Genomic DNA, 21,599 nt, shown 5'->3' with positions numbered 1-21,599 from the left:
CTCCCCACTCAGTTTCTGCAGTGCCTTACCCCAGGCATGTGACAACTAAAATTACACACACTCACATCCCCCTCCCTGCCCCCACCGCACCCTGCCAATCCAGCCCTGTCCATTTCCAAGGAGCCCTTTAAATGAAGGTATTGACTCCATTGAAAGAATCACCCATGCAATCCACTCAAGCCAGAAATCATTTACATTAGAACTAGTTTCCATTTATTTTCTTTCAAATTACATTATTGGAGGGATCCCTTGCTAAATTCCAGTTAAAATGGAAGAATCATCTGTTCAAGGTAGATTGGTAGATTGTCAGACAACTGTGGAGATTGGATAGAATCTCTGCTATCCTTCATGTATGTATTCTATTTAAATTACAACCTTAAATTTTCAGTGAGGTAAAACAACAAATATACATATTTTTTCTCACCTACTGGTTTGTGGGTCAGTACAGATTTTGCCATGGTTCAGTTAGTTAGCTCTGGACTGAAATCAGAAATGTGATTACTGGTATTGCCAGTGCTGCTGGAAAATTTTTTTTTCTTCTCATTTTGAGCATCACTAGCAGTTTCTGATACACAGTTCTCAGTGAGAGAGGCTAATTGGTATAGCTGAGAACAGAACTTTAGCTGCAAGGGAAACTGAGAACATGAGTTTCTTATATTTTCATCTTATTTTGTGCAAGGTTGAGTTTTTGCCCTAAGACTCATAAGGCGGGTATATATGTCAGTTTTCATTATGTAACAAACAACTTTCAAAATTTCAATAGCTTAAACCAACAATTATTTTTTCCTTATATTGTATATAAATTGTGGATTCGCATCATCATAATCTTATTAGAATATGAGTTGTTAGAACAGTAACCATCTCAGAAATTGCATTTCACTGCGCCAGACACAGATAGCTTGGTGAACTGGCTTTTTAAATTACCAGCTGGCTGTGACAAAACTTCCAATTTCATTTTATTAGCCAGAGCAAATCGAATGGTCACACATAATTCTAAGGAGGGTGCAAAATATAAACTTGCCACGTGTACAGAAGATTCTGGAAATATATGGTGTACTGTTCTAATGACAACCATGATGGGAAATTTCCCAAAGATGGAAAAGGATTTCAGATACTGGTCAATAGAAAAACCAAGACGACAAATGTCCACAGAGACTGTCTTATTTATATCTTTCCTGTGTATTACCATCTTTCATTGTAATTCAGTAGCTATAAGTAACATAGTAAGAGCTGACTGAATGTTGAATAAAGGATATGGATGTAATTATTTAAGTTACTGAATCTCACTATACTGGAAGCTTAAAGAGTGATACTTTTCTATTTTAACTCCACTATCTAAAGTGTGATAAGAGTATTGTGTTGTTTGTAGGCAGTGTTGCATTTAGAAAGCTTGAGGATCAGAGTGGCAACCTGGAAAGAGAAAAAAGATGTTTATCTCAAAATTCTTTCAATGTGTTCACTTGTTGGTTTCCCTTACAGTAGGGATGCTTTGTTCTGTAACCAGTACAGAGTTTGGGTTATGGTAGGTGTTCAAGCTGGAGAAGGCAATGGCACCCCACCCTAGTACTCTTGCCTGGAGAATCCCATGGACAGGGGAGCCTAGGAGGCTGCAGTCCATGGGGTCGCTAAGAGTCAGACATGACTGAGTGACTTCACTTTCACTTTTCACTTTCATGCATTGGAGAAGGAAATGGCAACTCCAATGTTCTTTCCTGGAGAATCCCAGGGATGGTGGAGCCTGGTGGGCTGCCATCTATGGGGTAGCACAGAGTCGGACACGATTGATGCGACTTAGCAGCAGCATCAGCGGCAGCAGGTGTTCAAGAAAAGTAGTTCTGCTATCATTCTTTATTTATTCTAAGGTTACCATGCCCTCTCCAAGGGATCTTCCAGACCAGGGATTGAACCTGGGTTTCCCGCATTGCAGGCAGATTCTTTAGCATCTGAGCCATCAAGGAAGCCCTATTCTTAGGAAAGTCACTTCAGTTTAGTCATAGGTTCTTCAGCTGCACCTGTCTCTCACGGGCAGTTCAGCTCAGTCGCTCAGTCATGTCCGACTCTTTACTACCCCATGAATCGCAGCATGCCAGGCCTCCCTGTCCATCACCAACTCTCGGAGTTCAGCCAGACTCATGTGCACTGAGTCCGTGATGCCATCCAGCCATCTCATCCTCTGTCATCCCCTTCTCCTCCTGCTCCCAATCCCTCCCAGCATCAGAGTCTTTTCCAATGAGTCAACTCTTCGCATGAGGTGGCCAAAGTATCGGAGTTTCACCCTCAGCATCAGTCCTTCCAATGAACATCCAGGGCTGGTCTCCTTCAGAATGGACTGGTTGGATCTCCTTGTAGTCCAAGGTACTCTCAAGAATCTTTTCCAACACCACAGTTCAAAAGCATCAATTCTTCAACACTCAGCTTTCTTCACAGTCCAAGTCTCACATCCATACATGACCACTGGAAAAACCATAGCCTTGACTAGATGGATCTTTGTTGGCAAAGTAATGTCTCTGCTTTTCAATATGCTACTAGGTTGGTCATAACTTTCCTTCCAAGATGTAAGCGTCTTTTAATTTCATTGCTACAGTCACCATCTGCAGTGATTTTGGAGCCCAAAAAAGTAAAGTCTGACACTGTTTCCACTGTTTCCCCATCTATTTGCCATGAAGTGATGGGACCAGATGCCATAATCTTCGTTTTCTGAATGTTGAGCTTTAAGCCAACTTTTTCACTCTCCACTTTCACTTTCATCAAGAGGCTTTTGAGTTCCTCTTCACTTTCTGCCATAAGGGTGGTGTCATCTGCATAACTGAGGTGATTGATATTTCTCCCGGCAATCTTGATTCCAGTTTGTGCTTCTTCCAGTCTAGCTTTTCTCATGATGTACTCTGCATATAAATTAAATAAGGAAGGTGACAATATACAGCCTTGACGTACTCCTTTTCCTATTTGGAACCAGTCTGTTGTTCCATGTCCAGTTCTACTATTGAAGCAACCCCTCACAAAATGTCGTAGTAATATTTGCCTTTTGTGTTGTAAGGATCGCCTATAGAGGAATACAATTGTGCGATTGTAGTTGTCATGTGATGCACTCACAGCACAGTGCCTGCCATAAAGGAGGCATTCAATAGACGTTTATTCACTTTTATAAGAGTAACCACTTGCTCTATTCTTTACGTTGAACGAGGGTGCAGTGTGCATACATCAATACAAAAGTTTGCCTAGGATGCAGCGATTGAGGAAATTTTGACAGTCCGGGTAACAACAAATCAACAGCATTAACATTCAGTGGGCTTAGGCCTCATCTCCCAAAGGTTAAACACTTCACAACTGCCAATGAGGTGCCTGGGCCCGCGTTCCTCCGTTGCTAACCAAGGTCCCTGCAGCCAGCGGTCAGCCAACTGCCGCAAAGCCCCGCCTCCTAGAGCGGCCCTCCAATCGGCCGCGCGGCCCGCGCCCAACCCTCTTGCGTCACGTGACGCGCCCAGGCCCGCTTCCGGCGCGTCGCGGGTGGCTGACGTTGCCGGGCCCGGCGTCGCGTCAGGGCTGGCCGGCGGCGGCGGCGGCGGCTGAGGAGGCGATGGCAGCGGACATCGAGCGGGCTTGAGCGCTCGGACCTGCTCTCTACCCGGCGCGACCTCGGGACCGAGCCCGCGCTGCGGCTCCGGCTCCCTCCGATCCTGCTCCCTCCACGACCGCTGCCTGGGCGGAGGCCGGTGGCGGAGGCCCGGGCTGGCCGTCCTTTTCGCCTCCCGGCTCGGCCCCGGACAGCCCGACAACTGTGCAAAAAAGAGGAGGCCGAGTCGGTAAGAGACAGCGGCGGCAGCAGAGCCTGGAGCCCGCCGAGCCCCCCGCCTGGCCGACCGGGACACCCCCGCGCTGGTGTCTTGTCTCTGGCCCGCGTCCCTCCCCGTAACTCGCCGCCCCTATTGTCTTGGCGCCGCCGCTCCGTCTCCCCCTCCCTTCCTTCCCCCGCCGCCTCTCGACGGGGGCCGGACGGCTGTCAAACCCGGAGGCGTCTCCTACAGCCTGCGAGCCGGGTCTGAGCCTTTCCTGTCGGCCTCTGGTCACCTCCCTCCCGCCCCGCAACACCAGCCACCCCCCTCCTTCCAACCAACACCGTTTCTTTGGCCCCGAGGCCATTCCCTGACCCCGGCTTCACTCTCCCAGTGTTGGTCTTCTAGCTAAATTTTCTCTTACCGCCGTTTGTCAGGTCCACAAGTTTCACAGTCCTTACATATTTTTTGCTTTCTTGTTCGTTTTCCTTTCCAATTTTTTTTTTTTTACCCTCTTCGTTCTCTCTGTCCCCCTTTCTCTTTTGCTTCAAGTTTTAACCCCTCAATAGAACTGTTTACTTTGTCTTACTTTTCCTTAACTCACATCCCTCCCCACCTGCCCCTCTCCATTCAAGAAAAGGAAATCTTGCTTTTTCTGAAACGTCATCCAGAAGCACCTCTGAGAGGATTGTATGTCCTAACTTTGTCACTTCTTGAGGGTTCTAAGTTTGATCCTAGAAAATGTTAGTGTAACTGGTCGGTTACCCATCCTAAGTTTTCCTTGTGAAGAACAGCAGGAAAAGTGGATTCGATTTCTACGCAAAATGTTTAAGGAACCGCCTTGGATGTTGCGGCACTGATCAGACCGTTATTAAAAATATTCATACTAGTGTTTCTTTTATACCGAATGCCCTCTGGCTGAGCCTGCTGTTAACTTTCATGCACTAATCTTCGCTGTTGCCATGGCCGGCAGGAGGATATCATCCCTGCCTCCATCTCCCCCCTGCTTGCCACTCCATGAGTATTTATGTTTGATTTTTACATATTTTTTTTATGGTATGTACTTTCCCTTACCTAGCAGATTCTTTCTAAGAGAAAAGGGCAGTTGGTTTTTATGCTTGCTGTTTTGTTTTGTCCCTTTTCACTTGTGATAAAACCAATGAAAAAGCATGGTACAGTTGTGTGTTTTCTTCTATAAATTGGGAGGGAGCATAGTCATATTTGTAATTCTTAATTTCAAAAAGGTTTTAGGGATTTCTCCTCTCCCACATTAGCAATAGGTTTCTATTCCTGATTAAATATATGTTAGTTAAAATTACTTAATCATGTGCTACCAGGTGGGAGATCATAGGTGGTGAAAAATCCTAATCACTAGAGGAATTACTAAAATTTTTACTAGAAGTGTGTGTACTGTTTCTTTCATCTTTATGTTCTTTAGTGCCTTATCAAGTGCTTTATAAGGCACTCAATAAATATTAGTTGAAAAACTTGGTTAATTTATTCTCTCAAGAATTTCAGTAGTCATGTGCCAGATCACTCAGTTGTCTTGATTTTTCAAAGATGCAAAACATTTTCAACTGTTATCTTGAAGAATTTTCTTGGATATTTTCAAGTTAAAATTTAAAGCACTTCAACATTAGTGCTAGTTCTCATTTGTTCATTCTTTTAAAGTAGTTACCTTTTTAATGTCCTTTTTCTTAATTTATTAGTAAGATTGCCTGCAAGTTGCACAGTACTTTTATTAGCAATCATCATTCAAATTTCTTAAAAATTTGGTGGTTATTTTAACTTCTCATTTAATGTTTAAAACATTGTTTAATCACTTGTGCCTTTTATGTATCAGAACCTAACATTTTTTTTTCTCTCTTGAGGTAGTGAAAAGAGAATCCTGAAGAATAGGATCTCAAGATGAGTAAAAAGCCCCCAAATCGTCCTGGAATCACTTTTGAGATCGGTGCTCGTTTGGAGGCACTGGACTACTTACAAAAATGGTATGGAAAATACGGAGCCCCTGAAGTAAAGCCCAGTGTCTGTAATCTACATGGGTTGGTTAATTTCTCTTTTCCTGACAGTGGCAGAAACATTAGCTTGTTCACATTTTGAATAAGTATATTCATTGTTTGTTAGTTTTCCTACTCTTCAACAGATATGGCAGTTATCAGCACTCTTGTGTACTTAATATGAGCTCTATGGGTGGTGGGAGAGAGAAAGGGTTAATCTAAATAGGTTCCCAAGTTTTGTATAAAACTTGATATAAATCTATTTTGGGGGGGCCTCTTTCATACCTGTTTTTTCAAACTACAGAATATGTTGATGGTTAGCATAGTTGTCATTGACTATTCCACCTGAAACCAAAACCCAGTATCTCTCTTTCCTCCCCAGAGTGTGGTGACCTAAAGGCGAGTTTTCACTGTTTCTAGTTTTAAATGAATAATCCTTTCAGGCCTTCTCTTACTTCTTCTCCTCTACCTGCCATTTCTACCTCTGCCTGTGATAAGTGGTGAATTCAGATAGTTCCAGCATACCCCTGCATACAGTGGTGTAGGAGAAATTGGTTACCTGGCATAAAATCACTGCCCAGAAGGAGAGAGAAGAATAGCATACACCAGGATGGCTGGACCACAGTAGGAATAAGAATTCTCTCTTTCTGCTCGGGAATGTCTTCCTCATTCTCATTCGCTGGTCTCTAGCTCTGCTCTCTGGGTGGATGTCTCTTGGTGCCATTCTCAGCCCCCTACACAGAGATGGGCATTGGAGAGCCTCCTCTGCTGGTAGTGGTTCAGCCTCAGCTCCACTTGAAGCCCATTTACTCTGATGAAGGGTCTAACAGTTCAGCGACTCTACCAGACTTTCGGACATTTTTTACAGTTGTCTTAAAAATGTAGTGGGCATGTTGTAGATTTGTCTTTGATTGATTTGTATTAAGTCAACTTCCTGAGTTGGCAGTGGCAGGCAGAGAAATCTTGTTTAGTCATGATGTTTGACTTTAGACCAGCCTGGGGTTTTTGTCTGATAGCATCTGGTGTTGAAACTCTGCACACGTCTGTGACCCCCAGCTTAATGGGTCTTTTTGGGTCAGTTTGAGGTGGGAAGGCAGTTATTTGGCCTCATGCCACCAAGCTGCATCTCAGTGAGTGTTTCTTTCTAGGGGGCTTACTTACTCTCATAAGGTGGAAAATACACACAGTGTTCTTAGGAGGGGCTTGGAAAATACCTGGGAACCAGGCAGTTTAGCATCCCCTCCTAGTCGTGATGGTAAACGTTGTCTCTAGGTGTTGCCAGTTGTTCTGGGGTTGGGATGCTCTCTGTGCCCCTAATGGAGAGCCTCTGCATTAGACTGTACAAGGAAAGATGTTATTTTAGTCCATAATTAACTCTCTTTGGTTTTGATTTTGACCAAAGGAAACTTTTTACTTTGAAGGCACTCATAGTTGAATCTCTCTGTGATAGAAGAGGATGAGAAATGCTACTTCTTTGATGTTAATCTTTACTTTTTTTTTTGTGTTAAAGTTACTAGCTTAAATTTCTAGTGTAATTCATGAGATTCTTTTCTTAGGCTTCCAAACTGACAAAGTTGCAATTGAATTAGCTTCCAGTTTTGAAAAAGTAGATAGTTTATTAGTCCTTCCAGTGGCCTTCAGAGATATTGACATAATTAATTTTGGTATTTGTAAGAAATTCACTTACGGTGAAATGCTTCCTAATTCATTAGCTGTTAAATCAGTGATTCAATAGTTAAAAGAAAAAGATTATGAAAAAGGACTACTTAAAAAATTAAGTCTGAGTTTGCTTTTAGAGTATGTGGAATTTCAGAAAACAAAGTTATACTTTAGTTTTTTCACTGTCTTATGCTTCTCATCAAAAAATTTCAAGTGCTTAGATAGCGTGATATCATGCAGATGTACTCATTCATAAAATTTAGATTTAATTTAAATGACCCCAGTAATAATGGTCTCTTTAAAGTCAGTAAACATTAACCAAAATAATCACATATGATAATCACTGACACTTGTCAGTTTGATTTTTATGCATTCATTTATATGAAGATTTTAGCATTCTGTTATAGTGGTGCTTTAATTAAAAACAAATTAATAGTATTGTATATACATATTTTAGATAATTGAAAGAAATAATTTTCTTGTTCTGACTTTATTTATGTCAGTAGTCTCAAGAACTGTTTTGGCTTGGGTGGCCCTTTAATTTCTAGGACAACTAATTAACTGCTAAGATTTATTGAATTTTATGTGGGGCAGAAAGAAATTGTGTGAGACATGGTGCTCTTAACAGATTTAATTTCTAAATGAGATAAACTTTATTCTTTATGTTTTGTTAAGGACCATTCTGTATTCCATATAAATTCTATACATTTTTGCTTTAATATCAAGTAAAACTATTGAAGGGTTATTTAAGTGTTGAAAAACTTTGATATTGTTATGAGGGCAAAGCAGTTAATCACTGAAAATACACTGAACTTTCATCCATCCCAGTCTCCTTTCCTTCATATTCTCTTTGGGTTGCATCCATATTGAATGCATCCATATTTTGTCTTCCTCATTTATTCGTTAAGCTGGAATAGTAGTGAAGCCCTGCTTGACATAAATGTCTTTTGAATTGTAGGCATTAGACAGGGAGGGACATGCAGGAATGCAAATATTACTTACTCTCTTTGTACTCAAGACATTTACAATAAGCAGTGTAGCTGTTATTAAGAAAATGACTTCTCACAGGTTACTACATTAGCTCTTAAAGAGAAACAGAAAAAATTGTGATAGTGAGGCGCCTGAATGCCAATTGGTCTTATATGTAGCAGGTTTTTCCTATATAAGGAAAGGTAAAGGAAAATATTTTTTTAGTATGTGCCCTAGAAATAAAAGAATGAACTCTAAATTTAGTGGGCAGAAATAAGGTTAAGTGCCTACAGTTAGGCTTGGGATAGAGTTGATTTAATAGGAAGACTGAACCCATTTTTCTCTGGTAAAATACATTATTGTTCCTTGAGCAAATCATATCACATACTCTTTGGAGTTCAGAAAGATATTTCATCCTTGGAAATACATTTCACATTTTCAAGTAGCAAATTATTATTATTTTGGTTTCAGAGTAATTTTCCAGCTACATCAGAAAATCCTGGTGGTTTGATTATTTACCAGTACTAATGAATGCAGGGTCTGAGAGCCAGAGAGAGGCCACTCACCTTCTATCAGTGTGTGCTTTTAGATACCTGGATCTGTTCTCTGTGAACTAAACCTAATTCTTACTGAAAAGTGTGGGTTGCTTTAATTTTAAAAAAATTTATAGTCTTACTCAAAACATTTTGTTTTTTTTCGTCAACAATCTTTTAAGTTAAAAGTCTTTAAAAATGCTAATGTTTACAGTTAAGACAATCAACCATTTTCTTTCTTATCTTTATATCCTAACCTAAACATACTGGCTGTATAATCTCTTGGATGCAGTAACATCATAAGGATGAAAATAGATACAGATTGTTGATACAGGTTGTGTTTGGGAAAAGAGAAGTTCAGAGTTGAAGTTATATTTGACACACCATCAGTGAATTCTAAAGAGGAAAGAGTCAGGTTGTCACTTTCTGATCTTGTAAATACGGGTAAGTCCTAGAATTTGGTTGGCTTAGCAGTAAAATGAAAGCAGTGTTACTTACTTTTACTTATTTTAAGGATCAAATAAAATAATGTATTTAAACTTGCTTCAAATTATATGAAGTAATAGTTAATTATAAAGCACTGAGGTAAATGCAAGGAAAGAGGAAGAGTTGAAAAATCTTCAGGGATCTGAAGACTCAGGTGTGTAAGTTTTTAAATACAGCCTTAGTGTTGACGTGAGAATGATCTAAGATACAGAAGGAATATCATGTCATTGCAACATGCTATAAACCACCTTTTTGAGGTGATAATAAAAATCTTTGTTTTTACAGAGTTTCATAATTTACAAAGCACCCTTAAGATATTCAAGTATCTAATCATTCTGAGTATTATTTAATAAGAAAAGTGATAAAATCATACCAGTTTTGACTACTGATTTAACTTTAAGATTGAAATTAAAATATTCTATAGCAAATGATTTAGTTGTGAAAACAAGTAAAGTAAGTGTGTTCTGGTGTTACTCTTAGAATTGAAATTATAAAGTTAGTTTAAAACATTCAGATGAGTTATGCTCTTCTGACCTTTTTTGGAATATTTCTATTTAATTCTCTTCTAGATCTAAAGGAAAGGAAAATGAAAGATTAAAAAAAAGTGGAGATGTCTCCAAGTGTCAGAGTTTGATAGAACAGTATAAATTTGAATTGGCAAATGCTGTTTCCACACATTTGGAGTTTTTTGAACTGTATGGAACATTTGCAAATGTGAGTTTTTAAAATGTTCATGAACAGAATTTTGTAGAGTGGGAAAATTGAATAAATTCAGATTGTAGCAAGTACACATACTTTATAATTTAAATTAAAATTTTGTATTATCTGAATTAAAAGAGTTGTCTTTTTCTAATCGGATTTGCTATTCAAAGGAAAACACTAGTAGAGGGAAGCTGTGTGGTCTGTATTTGAAACAGAAGAGGAGTGTTCCTGAAAAGGAGTGTGTAGATCAAATTTTGCTGGGAGAAATTGAGGGCAAGAAGAGAAGGGGGCTACAGGATGAGATGGTTGGATGGCATCATTGACTCAGTGGACACGAGTTTGAGCAAACTCAGGGAGATAGTGATGGACAGAGAAGCCTGGCGTGCTGCAGTTCTTGGGGTCGCCAAGAGTTGGACACAACTTAGCGACTGAACAACGACAAGATCAAATTTAAAAGCTGAAAACATATTTAAATTACATTAGGTGAGTTTGGAATTTGTAGAAACCATGGGTGAATACTTCTAAAATATTCTTTTGCTAATGTAAATAAAATATGTCCTTTTGTACATGGAACTTCCCTAAATCTCTTTGTGCTTGGAAGATATTGATTCTAATTTTGGGTCACTAACTACCTTTGAAAACCTAATTTCAGCTGTAGACTCGGAAGAATGTACAGTCATATTTACACACCAAAATAATTGAATAATCTATTATGGGTGGTGGTAGGAGGCTTAACGGGTAACTCCAGATTAAGGACCCTGTTTGTAGAGAATTTCAAATTGAATTTTGTAAGATTTACAATTTCTGAGATTCTTTACAATAAGAAAGTCACAAGTGTTGAATCCTAAGATCTAAGTGAATCCTCAGTTTAATAATCATCAAACAGGTCTACACCAGTGTACAAACATTTTAGTTCTTTAATTTTTAAAATTTCCACTTAGAAAGCTCTGAACTTTTTTTAAAATAGTTTTTTGATGTGGAGTGTTTTTAAAAAAGTCTTATACTGAGTTTGTTGCAATATTTCTTTTGTTTTATGTTTTGGTTTTTTGGCTGTGAGGCATGTGGGAGCTTAGCTACTAAACCAGGACTGGAACCCAGGTCTCCTGCACTGGAAGGTGAAGTCTTAACCACTAGGCTGTAAGGGAAGTCCCTCTATGAACTTTCAAAGATAAAGTTCTCCCTTTCTCTCCTCTGTTACTCCCCACAAAAAAATGTTTAAAGCAATATTAGAAATAGGTGTAGAGTAGACATATTTATTTTAAAATACGCCTGCTTTGTTCTTGTGGTCTTTTCTCTTATATTCTTTCATTATGTTAGTTCATTTTTTTTTTTTTTTAGCTTTTTCTTGCTCAACTTTTTGTTTATCCTAGTTTTCTTGAAAGGCAGGAGAAAAGGAGTATTGAAAAAGGTAGATATAACTAAAGTCAGAAAACATGGCTTTAGGTACTGTTCTGCCATGAACTATGGGACTTTGGAGAGTTCTTTGCTTTAATGTCCCTAAAATGAAGGTGTGACGCATTCAGTAATCTTTCAGGTCTGCTGCACTGGAAACATTCTTTTATCTACTTTTTACCTGTTGAGCAGGGGCAGGTATTTTAGTCTCACTTTTAGATGGGTAATAAATGACTTGAGGCAGAAGTAAAGTAGGTAAAGACTGGAAGTCACATGCAGTGAGTGTGCTCAAAACTGCCAGACTCTAGAAGAAGAGAAAATTAATTGAAAAAGATGGAGAATGGTGAATATAATTGGAAACAAATATTTAGAATTTTATAGTACTTGTGTTATAGTGGTGTTGGGAAGGTAGTTACTCTTTCTCCATCCTGCTGTTCTGCTCATTTAAATGCTTTCTTATTAACTTTAATTTTGAAATTACTTAGAATTGAAACTAAAGGCTTTAAGAAGCCAGTAGTTATTCAGTAGTAGACTTTAACTTCCTGTATGGTATCCATTTACTAACAAATTGATTCTCTTACTAAGTTCATTGATGCTAGTAACTATATTTTAAAAGTGATTCAGGTGAAGTCCAAAAGAGTGGTTCTCAAACTTGAGCCTGCATCATCAGACTTGCCTGAAGGGCCCCAGTGCTTTGGCATTTTTATATGACTTTGTATTGAAGAACTACTAACCGTTCCTCCTACCGCCTCATGCAGATCATTAATCAGCATACAAAAATTCTCTTTTTATTAAAGTAGAAGCTGGTATATAAGGTACATTATTTCTGTCATTAAAATTAACTGAACTTGGAGAGAATTATTGTAATAAAATTGAGGAAAGAATCTAGATGTTTAATATTCAGTGTATATTAAAAGTGTCTTCTCATTGCCAAAAACCCAGCCCTCTTCAGTGAAAAATGAGTATGCTTCTAGTATATCATGGGTAGGTAAGGTACTAAAGAATAAGCTACTAATGTGAAATGAATTATATGCAAACCCTACTCCTTTTACTCATAAAAAGGTGCCCAGGAAATTTCATTGAATTTTAGTGGGTTAGTCAAGAATGAACCTGAAAGTTTTGGGGATGTCTTGAAATCTGGTTACCACTATAAAACACTACTGCAAATGAATTATGACTGACTTGTTGAAAACTAAGCATAGAATAAGAATGATATTTATCAGACTATTAAGAAATTTCATATCTTTTCATTTTTAAAGTCACCTAGTGTTTTTCTTAGTTCCCCAACAACTCATATCCCAACTTTCCTATCTTAACTTTTACATGTAAGTTATGACAGAATCAAGCATGTAAGTTAAGCTACTTTTTCCCCTTATATTCTTTTATCATCATAGTGTAATGTTTCATACTTAGACATAATTGAGGTGCAGTTTGCCTTTTTTTTTTGAGAATTTTTAGTAATAAAACAAGAGTCTGTTTGCTTAGTCTTTTTATATGGGGTGAGAGGAATGTTTATTTTGTACAATAATAAAAGCTATTTTCCATGCTTTCTGGCTAACAAAAACTTTTTGCATTTTGTTTCAGAAACAGAAGATTAAAATTAAATTTTCAGGAAAAAATAAACATACAGCTTGATTTCATATTGTTTTTGTATCTCTTGAGAAAGAGCCCCCTGTATTTTAAGTACTGCAGTAAGGTTGACAGGAGCTGAAAATGATTAGTTTTAAGATGCAGAATATATGATGATCAAAAGCATATTCTTTAAGGATAGACAGACCTCCATTCAGGGATCTACCACTTACTGTTTCGACTTGAAGAAGTTACTTGTCTTCCAGAGGTTCTATGACCTCCTTAAATAACTGGAAATAATAGTAGTACCTAACTCAAAGGGTTGTTTGAATATTTAGCAAGAGAGTGCACTTTAAGAACTTTTCATGGTCTCTGCCACATGGTAACCAATTAATAAATGCTAGCTTTAATGGTAATAATAGCATAAACATTAGTTATTCTAAGAAAATAGAATCTAATAGAGAAGTCACTGTAAATTCCTAAAATTTTAATCATAGGTGTATAAGCATATATGATTATGTGTAGTATATTAAATTAATTTTTAAGTGCCTAATATTAAGAAATGGTCAACTGCAACCTGCGAAGGTTAGTGTTTGAGGTTTTGTAACAAATAACAAAGTTTGATCATGTTGGCTTGAACAAATTATATGAAGCACATAAACTTGGAGTAGAATATTGGTGGCATTTCTGGTGGAGTGGGAAAGGAATTTTTGATAGTCTAATTGATTCTTATGGTAGGAGATGGTAATGAGCATAAAAGGTTGTGTTGTAAGCATTTTGATTTGGTCAGAACCGAGGGCATGAGTGCATGTAGGCACAGCAGGAGATTCAGATACTGAGGAGGTAGAGCAGCAGGAGTTTAAATCCAGTGATCTGAAATGAAACCTTGGTTTAAAAAGTGGCTGCCACAAGTCACTAGGGGAAAATACATAGCTAACTCTGGTCTTACCCTTCTTTGCTGCAAACATTATGAACAGATAGGAAGCAGGGTGATCTGTTTTATGTCGTATGTGTATCTTCATGACGAATTGCTCTGAAAAGACCTAAGGGATAATGTGGTGAGATCCTTAGAATTCAGTGTTGGATGCAGTTTTGATGTATATAACCATCCTCTGAGTGTTCTTAAAATTTAGATTCTTTGGATTTATGCTTCATTTTGGGATATCAAATTTGAATTAATCAAAAGGGTTTTGTTTTCAGCATGTTGTTCAAGTGTGAAACAAATTAACATGCAATACCTAGAAGCATGTCATCTAAAAATACTGTTCTAATAGGTGACATTATTGTAGTTATAATCAGTTAATGGGGGAGAAAACACTTGAAAATTACAAAGCATAATTAAATTTAAAGTGTTTCCAAGAAACTAAAAATTTTAAAACGTTAGGAGTTTATAAGAATCTTAGGTTTGCGTTTGACTTCATTCTACGTTAATTTTTATTTTTGGCAGATAAACTTGACAATTATATGTAAAGAAGGTCTCTATTTCTATTTCTTATAATATGTTTTAGTCATTTTTTATGACACATTGAGAGTTTCTTGCTAATGCAGTTCCTATTCACAAGACTGTTCTGAATTGTTAATTCTAACTCCTGGAGATCCTGCTAACATTTAAATTACATTTAAGTCATTTTTCAAGTGTATTTCATCCTTTAAAAATTGAAGAACTACTTTATCCAAGAGAACACCTTGTTTAGGTATTCTCTCTTGTGCTGCTGCAGTATACTTTTACTAGCTATTACATTATTTTGTAACTGTATTACCTTATTTGATTCCCTTTTCTTCTCCTCTCCCTCCTGAATTTGTTGTTTGTAGCTTTAGTCCTACTTTAGTGTCTGACATTCAGTGAATCAGAGACTCAGTGCTGAGTTAAATGAAATGGATGAGGAACTGTTAATTTTTTAATTTGTGTAAATTAGAAATTTTACTGTCTTACCAATATAAACAAGGATTATTATATAAAATACATAATTTGAATAATTTATTGTGTCAGTTGCCTTTTTGATTAACACGGCACTTGTTCAGGTGATGAGTGAAATCTCATAGTGAATTCTGATGGTCTTTGGGCTATTTGATGGTGTTCAGTGGGCGGTAACCTGCTGATGAGTAGTTAACAGCCATGTCCTTTGGCTTATGTGCTTTAATCTGTCAGGTTATAGTTCTGACATAGCTGCGTGCCCATCACTGTTTTCTCACTCCCAGGGATGTGGAGCACCTATGGTCTGACTGCTAACAGATGGTCTTGCTTTCCAGAGGACTTTTTTTGTTTTTTTGAATCATGAACCCCTTGGAAATCTGATCAAAGTTGGGAACCCTTCTCTCAAGAGAATACTTGTACACTTCTGGGCCAAACGGTTTTTTTACATATAGTCTCAGGGAATCATGGTCTCCTGATGTAGTTGTCAGTCAGGACTTGTCATGTAAAACAGTTAATAACATGAGCCAGTGTAGTAATTTGTCTGTAATGGTAATTCCCATTGTAGGTTTCTTATTTCTTTTGTGTTTTGACAATAGACTTGAGTTGATGTTATAGGGAACCAATACCACTTATTCAGTGGGTACCTAGTCTCTCTGCTCAGTGTCTGGTTTTTAATGAATTACAGAGTGAGTTCGGAATCCATAAAGCTTGCTACTTTCCAACCCATCTTGTGTAAGCGGGAGGCCCCAGAGACAGTGTTAAAATGCTGGTATTATTGGATGAGGCAATAAAGTGAAAGGTGAAAGTAATTTTTGTTTTTGATAATGGCCTTGCTTTGGTCGGGCTTCCCTTGTAACTCAGCCAGTAAAGAATCCGCCTGCAATGCGGGAGACCTGGGTTCGATCCCTGGGTTGGGAAGATCTGCTGGAGAAGGAAAAAGGCTACCCGCTCTGGCCTGGAGAATTCCATGGACTGTATAGTCCATGGGGTCACAAAGAGTCGGACATGACTGAGCAACTTTCACTTCACTTTACCCTGCTGTTACAGCCACGGTTGAACTGGACCATTAGAGAATTTTGACCACACTGATTCAGAAAGAGTCCTGAGAAATCAATTGAGAGATTGCGTACTTAGTCAAGTCACTTCAGTTGTGTCTGAATCTCTGCGAACCCATGGACCATGGCCTGCCAGGCTCCTCTGCCCATGGGATTCTCCAGGCAGGAACACTGGAGTGGACTGCCATTTCCTTCTCAGAAGTAGAATTGCACTTAACGAAAATTCTGTTAAATTCAGCAAGGATCATTCTCAGTGTTTCTGAATGCTGTTTCCATTAAACCTAATGGACAATTTAGGATGGATTATTATTATTTTTTTTTTTTTGCTAAATTTGCCCAGAGTAAACTCTGTTCTGTTAAGATTCAAGTGCAAAAGACATGCAAGGGCGAGATAGGCCCACAGCAATGGAGGCAGTCCCTTAATTTCGACACTGATTAATATCATTTAAACAGTGCAAGTAGTTTAAAGTGGGATATGATAGGGAAGACAGATGTGGAAATTTTATGATATTTTGTTGTATCATCATAAGGAATTGTAGAGCTCTGTGTAGAATTTTGGCATTGAATCATAGCCCTAGTTGCCTTCTCTCCATCTGTTTCTTTTGAACCCTAGAGAGGTGCCAACTATGTTATTTGTTTTTGTTTTCTTCTTATCCCTAATTGTTTTAACTCTGAAATTCCAGTCTCCCACTTTTCAGATTTTTTTCCCAATCATTTATAAATATTTGGGACTCAGCCTAGTCACTGTTCTTTACTCTTAACAGCTTTCCATGATTCATCCTTTGAAAAGCAAAAACAAAAACATTATCACTACATCTTCCAAATTCAGTAAGAAAAATTTTACATTCCATTCATACTCAGTGATAATAAAACATACATTGTGCATCAAAATAATTGCTGTGGTTCAAGATGTAGAGGCATTTGTGAATACATTTGTTCAGAAATATTTTTTATTCACTGAGTATCAAGGCATTACTATGGGCCATCTTGAATAGGGAAATCATTTCACTGTATAGAATAAAATAATAATAGAGCTATACGTTAAATTACCATTTTGTGTATTTTATATGGATAGCAAAGATCTTGATGTTAGGGTTTTTTCCTAAGGTTAACTGATAACCAAATTAAGTACAGACTTTACAGGATTCCCTGTTTGAATATAATGAATGAAGAGGCATTTCACTGGTTCACTATTTCAGGGCTCTTTAGTTTGAACCTAGCTAATCAGTCCCGTCTGAGCGCCCACTCTTCTTTACTCACCTTACTACTTACCGTATAGACTAGCCAAAGGGAACTGTTTCCTGGAAGTGCCCCTCCAATCTCTGGTCCTGAGGTCCTTGAAGACAGAAACCTGTTTGTCTGAATCCTCCTTGTCCAGCTGATGCTCAGCCCTGAATCACATGATGGTTTTAAGTAAATGAGCATTGATTGAATAAATGAGTAATGCTTTTATACACTTTACCTTTGTACCATGTTGATTAAGTCTGAATCCCTAAAGTCCCCCACCAGGACCAACGTAGGTAACTTCTCCCAAGAATGGTCGCCAGGGTGCCAGTTTTCTCTGAAATATTAGCTATTGCATCTTCTGTAGGATTTTTGTAAAGTCAACTATACTTCAATGAAAAAAGGCAAATTATATTCAGATTACAAAAAAAATAATGGCAAAGAGAAATCAAAGTTAAAATTGGTACTCTACTGCTCACTATCTTCAGGGAAAACTAACTTGTGAGGAAATATGTTAATGAGCGAATTAACTCTGAAAAGTTCATGGTTTTTCAGAAGTAAAAGCTTGATGCAAAGGAGAAAAAAAGTGTTTTATAAACTTAACAGTTTTACCAGGGAAGCCCATGTATGGTATAATTACTTTGATATAGGCCTTACCGCATTTCTCCTGTAGGCTGTTTGTACCAGCTAGCTCTGCCTTTGAATACTCTTACATGTGTGTCCTTGGACAGTCTTCATCTATTAAATGGTGACTGTGTTATCTGTACCTTGGATGGTTACCAGGAGCTAATGAGATAAGGTATATAAAAATCAGCTGATGCTCAATAAAGGAAGAACATAGGGCCTGATGGATTTATGACTCTCAGAAATATCATGCTGCTTCTCTGTCTCCTCATCTGACTCTAAGCTAAGCTCCTTGAAGATAAGGGTTAGTTATGTTTCCTTTTAACCTGCCATTTGTTTGTGTACATTTAATTGTATACATTTAGAATTTGAAGGAACCTATAGAATAAACCTCTTATTTTCTTGTTTAAAATAAAAGATATAAACACATAAATTAGAAACTTAGTTTTTATAATTGATAGAACACCTTTTATAGTAGTTAAATGGCTACTGAATGTTGAAAAATAAAGAACCTTATCTCTAGGCTTCCCTTAATGCTATTGACCTTTTTTGTTTCGATTTGAAAACCAGAGCAGCAGAAACAAATCAGCAAAACTGCAGAAGACAAGCATTTTTGATTCTAAATGGGGAATCGGCATGTCCACCTCAGGGAGGGAGTGTGTTGAGCCCCTAGGTTTTCCTGTGTTCGTGCTTCTCTTTAACAGGATGTTTCCTTACTCACACCTGTGCCCTCTAAAGAGTGAGACTGCTAACTCAGCTCTGAAGAAATGTACAGATTTTCTTTCTTTAACCTCATGTGTTCACCCTGAGCATTCCCACAGTAGCCAGTTTGTGTCTGTCACTGTGAAAGTGCTGGGGTGCGAAGGGGACCATGACAGTCCCCGAAACTCACAGGCCCTTGTGATTGCTAACATCCTGTTTCTGAGATGTCTGCTCTCTTGCGAAGTGTTAGTAAATACTTTGTGATGAAAGGGTTACATGCTTTGGTTGTAGTGAATGCCTTATTTCTGTCTTGTTGACAGAACCAAGAAGTCTTCAATAAAGAAAATGGTTTATTTAATCCAGTATTTTCCTAACTTATTTGACCATAGGACCCCTTTTTTTGCGTCACATGTGTTAATGTCTCAAAGGCTGTAAATGCTCCATAGCCCACAGGTTAGGATCCTGTGCAGATGATTGTGGCGAGATGGGTGCAGTGAGAGCACTAAGGGGTGGAGAGCTGGGGGTCTTCACACAGGTGATTCCATGTTGAATCGGATCTTGAATGATGAGTGTACAGAGGAAGGGAAGGGCAGCTTAGGTCTAGGCAGAAGGAACAGAACTGACAAAAGCATAGGTGTTTGACAGGCATGGTCTGTTTAAGGAAATTCCAAATAGTTCAGTGTCGTTATACTGAAGGGAAGAAAGAAGCTATACCAGAGAACGATTCGGGGCCCTTGAAATGTATAAAAAGCCCTGAATAGCGTGAGTATGTGAAGCAGGTAGTACTCAGTTCTTAATTTAAAAGTTATGTGAGGGCTGTTTTGCTTTATATTTAAATTTATGTCAATATAAATTTATATTTATTCTTCAGGGAAAATAAAAAACTGATACAGCTAGTAGAAGTATGAAATAAACCGTATGGCTAAATAATCTACTGTGTGCTGCTGTTGCATTCTTAGTGTTAGCTCATGTTACTTTGAAATATCTTTGAGTCTCTGTGAAGATTACATATAGTATACATTAAGAATTATGAAGCTTTTTTTGGTTAAAAGTTTCAGGTTAACTAATTTTTATTTTGGAATTAATCCTGGGAGAATTAGCACATGTGAAGACAGAACAATGTGATACTGTTTTTATATTCTTAAATTGAAATTTTAACTAAGATTTCCATACCATCATTAATACTCATTATGAAATATTGGAAAGTATGGAAAATAGAAAAGAGAAAGTACTTTATTGTCATAGACAAATGTATGTCATTTTTTGCTTGACCAATGTATTACTATTTAACATTTTATATATTTATAATTCTAGTGAACACAGTACTGCTTCTTTACATTTTCCTACATTTAAAGTTGGTATGATATTCCATTCAGTAGATAGATATACCATAGTTTATATAGTTATGGACAGTTTTTGGGTTTTTTTAACCATATGGTTTTTATGTTTTTGTTATACATGTTTTGTGTATATAGTTCCAGAATTAAGAACATGTTTAAAGCTTTTGATGCATGTTATTAAATTATTTCCCAAGACAGCATAATTTATATTATAAATAATATAATTTATATAACTACTGGGATTGAACTATTAATATTTCAGTAGGTCTTGAGAGCAGTCATCAAAAAGAAAAGACAAAGACTAAAGCAAACCTTGTTGGTCAGTAGTTTAAAAATATGGATCCATATTGTTTATGGGTATAATAGTAAGCAATATTTCAGTTCATACTTTATGTAAACAAATGTAAGAATTTTCTCCTGATATGATGGTTTTTTTTATTTTTGAGGTATCCATCACGAATTGAAAAAATTGACTATGAGGAGGGCAAGATGTTGGTCCATTTTGAGCGCTGGAGTCATCGTTATGATGAGTGGATTTACTGGGATAGCAATAGGTTGCGCCCCCTTGAGAGACCTGCATTAAGAAAAGAAGGGCTGAAAGATGAGGAAGATTTCTTTGTAAGTAGCAAGCCTTTCTGTTTGCTAGATATGTAATGATGTATTTTTTAAAGGAATTCTGTTAAATTTTACAAAAGCTTGTTTTTTTTTTTATTAAGGAAATGCTTATTTATTATACATGGTATTGATCTTAAAAGTTGTTTAAAATAGGATTTTAAAGCTGGAGAAGAAGTTCTGGCTCGCTGGACAGACTGTCGCTATTACCCTGCCAAGATTGAGGCGATTAACAAAGAAGGTACATATTTGAAATGATCTGAGAATTAAAATGGGATTTATAGTAAAATTTAACTATATTTCTAATTTTAATTAATGCATGTAGTTGTTACATGTAGCTGTTACCTCTCTTTGATTTATACTTAATCAGTCTTCTAATATTCTTTTTTTAGGATAAAAATTTAATTTGTTATGTATTTAATTCATTATGTATTGTATAGAATAAGATGATACTTAATATCCTGCTTAAGTAGAGTATTTAGGTTAGTAGTTGGTTAAAATTTTTCAGCTTTTTCAGCTTTCAGTTGACAGGCGTATATTATACACAGTTTCTTTCTGCTTCTCTGTTTTCAGTTTGCTTGCTAAATTATTTTTATGACCATCTTTACCTGAGTGCTAAAGATGCAGGAAAATTCAAATCAGTTCAGGTTGGAAGTAAAACACAGTACAGTATTTTCTGAGGAAAGAGTGAACTTTACCAACATGAGGATTTCCTTTCTTGCATCTTTTTCCCTGCCCCCTTTTAATTAATTTTTGTAGATAATTAATTTTCCTATTAGCCTTTTGTGACATCTAACATTAATACAGAGGAAAAGTTACTGAATTTACCAGATACACTGAAATTAACACAGAAATCAGGTGTGCTAGTGTGGCATAAAGCAAGAGAATCTGTTGCACAGATAATTAATTTTAAAACTTGTAGACCGACTAATTTGGAAATGGATTATAAATAATATTTAAATTATTATTGGAATATACTTAAATATTTCAAATTTCTGACTTTAAATCTCATTTAAATAATAATTGTGAAATACTTATATTTTC

General features: G+C 37.2%; 1 protein-coding gene across 21 annotated transcripts in view; it reads left to right on the top strand.

Annotated features, from left to right (window-relative positions):
• The first annotated feature begins 3,519 nt into the window (after nt 1-3,519).
• PHF20L1 (PHD finger protein 20 like 1) overlaps nt 3,520-21,599 on the top strand; it is a 72,916-nt gene continuing 54,836 nt past the window's right edge. For 15 of the 21 annotated variants that reach the window (XM_060393350.1, XM_012183540.5, XM_027972884.3 and 12 more), the window contains exons 1-4: nt 3,520-3,803; nt 5,645-5,764; nt 20,390-20,561; nt 20,712-20,796. In XM_060393350.1, coding sequence (XP_060249333.1) covers nt 5,682-5,764; nt 20,390-20,561; nt 20,712-20,796 — 340 coding nt within the window. In that variant the 5' untranslated portion in view covers nt 3,520-3,803; nt 5,645-5,681. Of the gene's footprint in view, nt 3,804-5,643; nt 5,765-9,989; nt 10,135-20,389; nt 20,562-20,711; nt 20,797-21,599 lie in introns of those variants that run through there. The other 6 variants (XM_060420003.1, XM_027972883.3, XM_042254080.2 and 3 more) reach the window with 2 other exon arrangements.

This window comes from Ovis aries, chromosome 9, assembly GCF_016772045.2.
Source record: "Ovis aries strain OAR_USU_Benz2616 breed Rambouillet chromosome 9, ARS-UI_Ramb_v3.0, whole genome shotgun sequence".
NCBI classification, from domain to species: Eukaryota; Metazoa; Chordata; class Mammalia; order Artiodactyla; family Bovidae; genus Ovis; species Ovis aries.
Note: the sequence above shows the minus strand (reverse complement) of the source record. Positions and strands in the feature narration are given on the sequence as shown.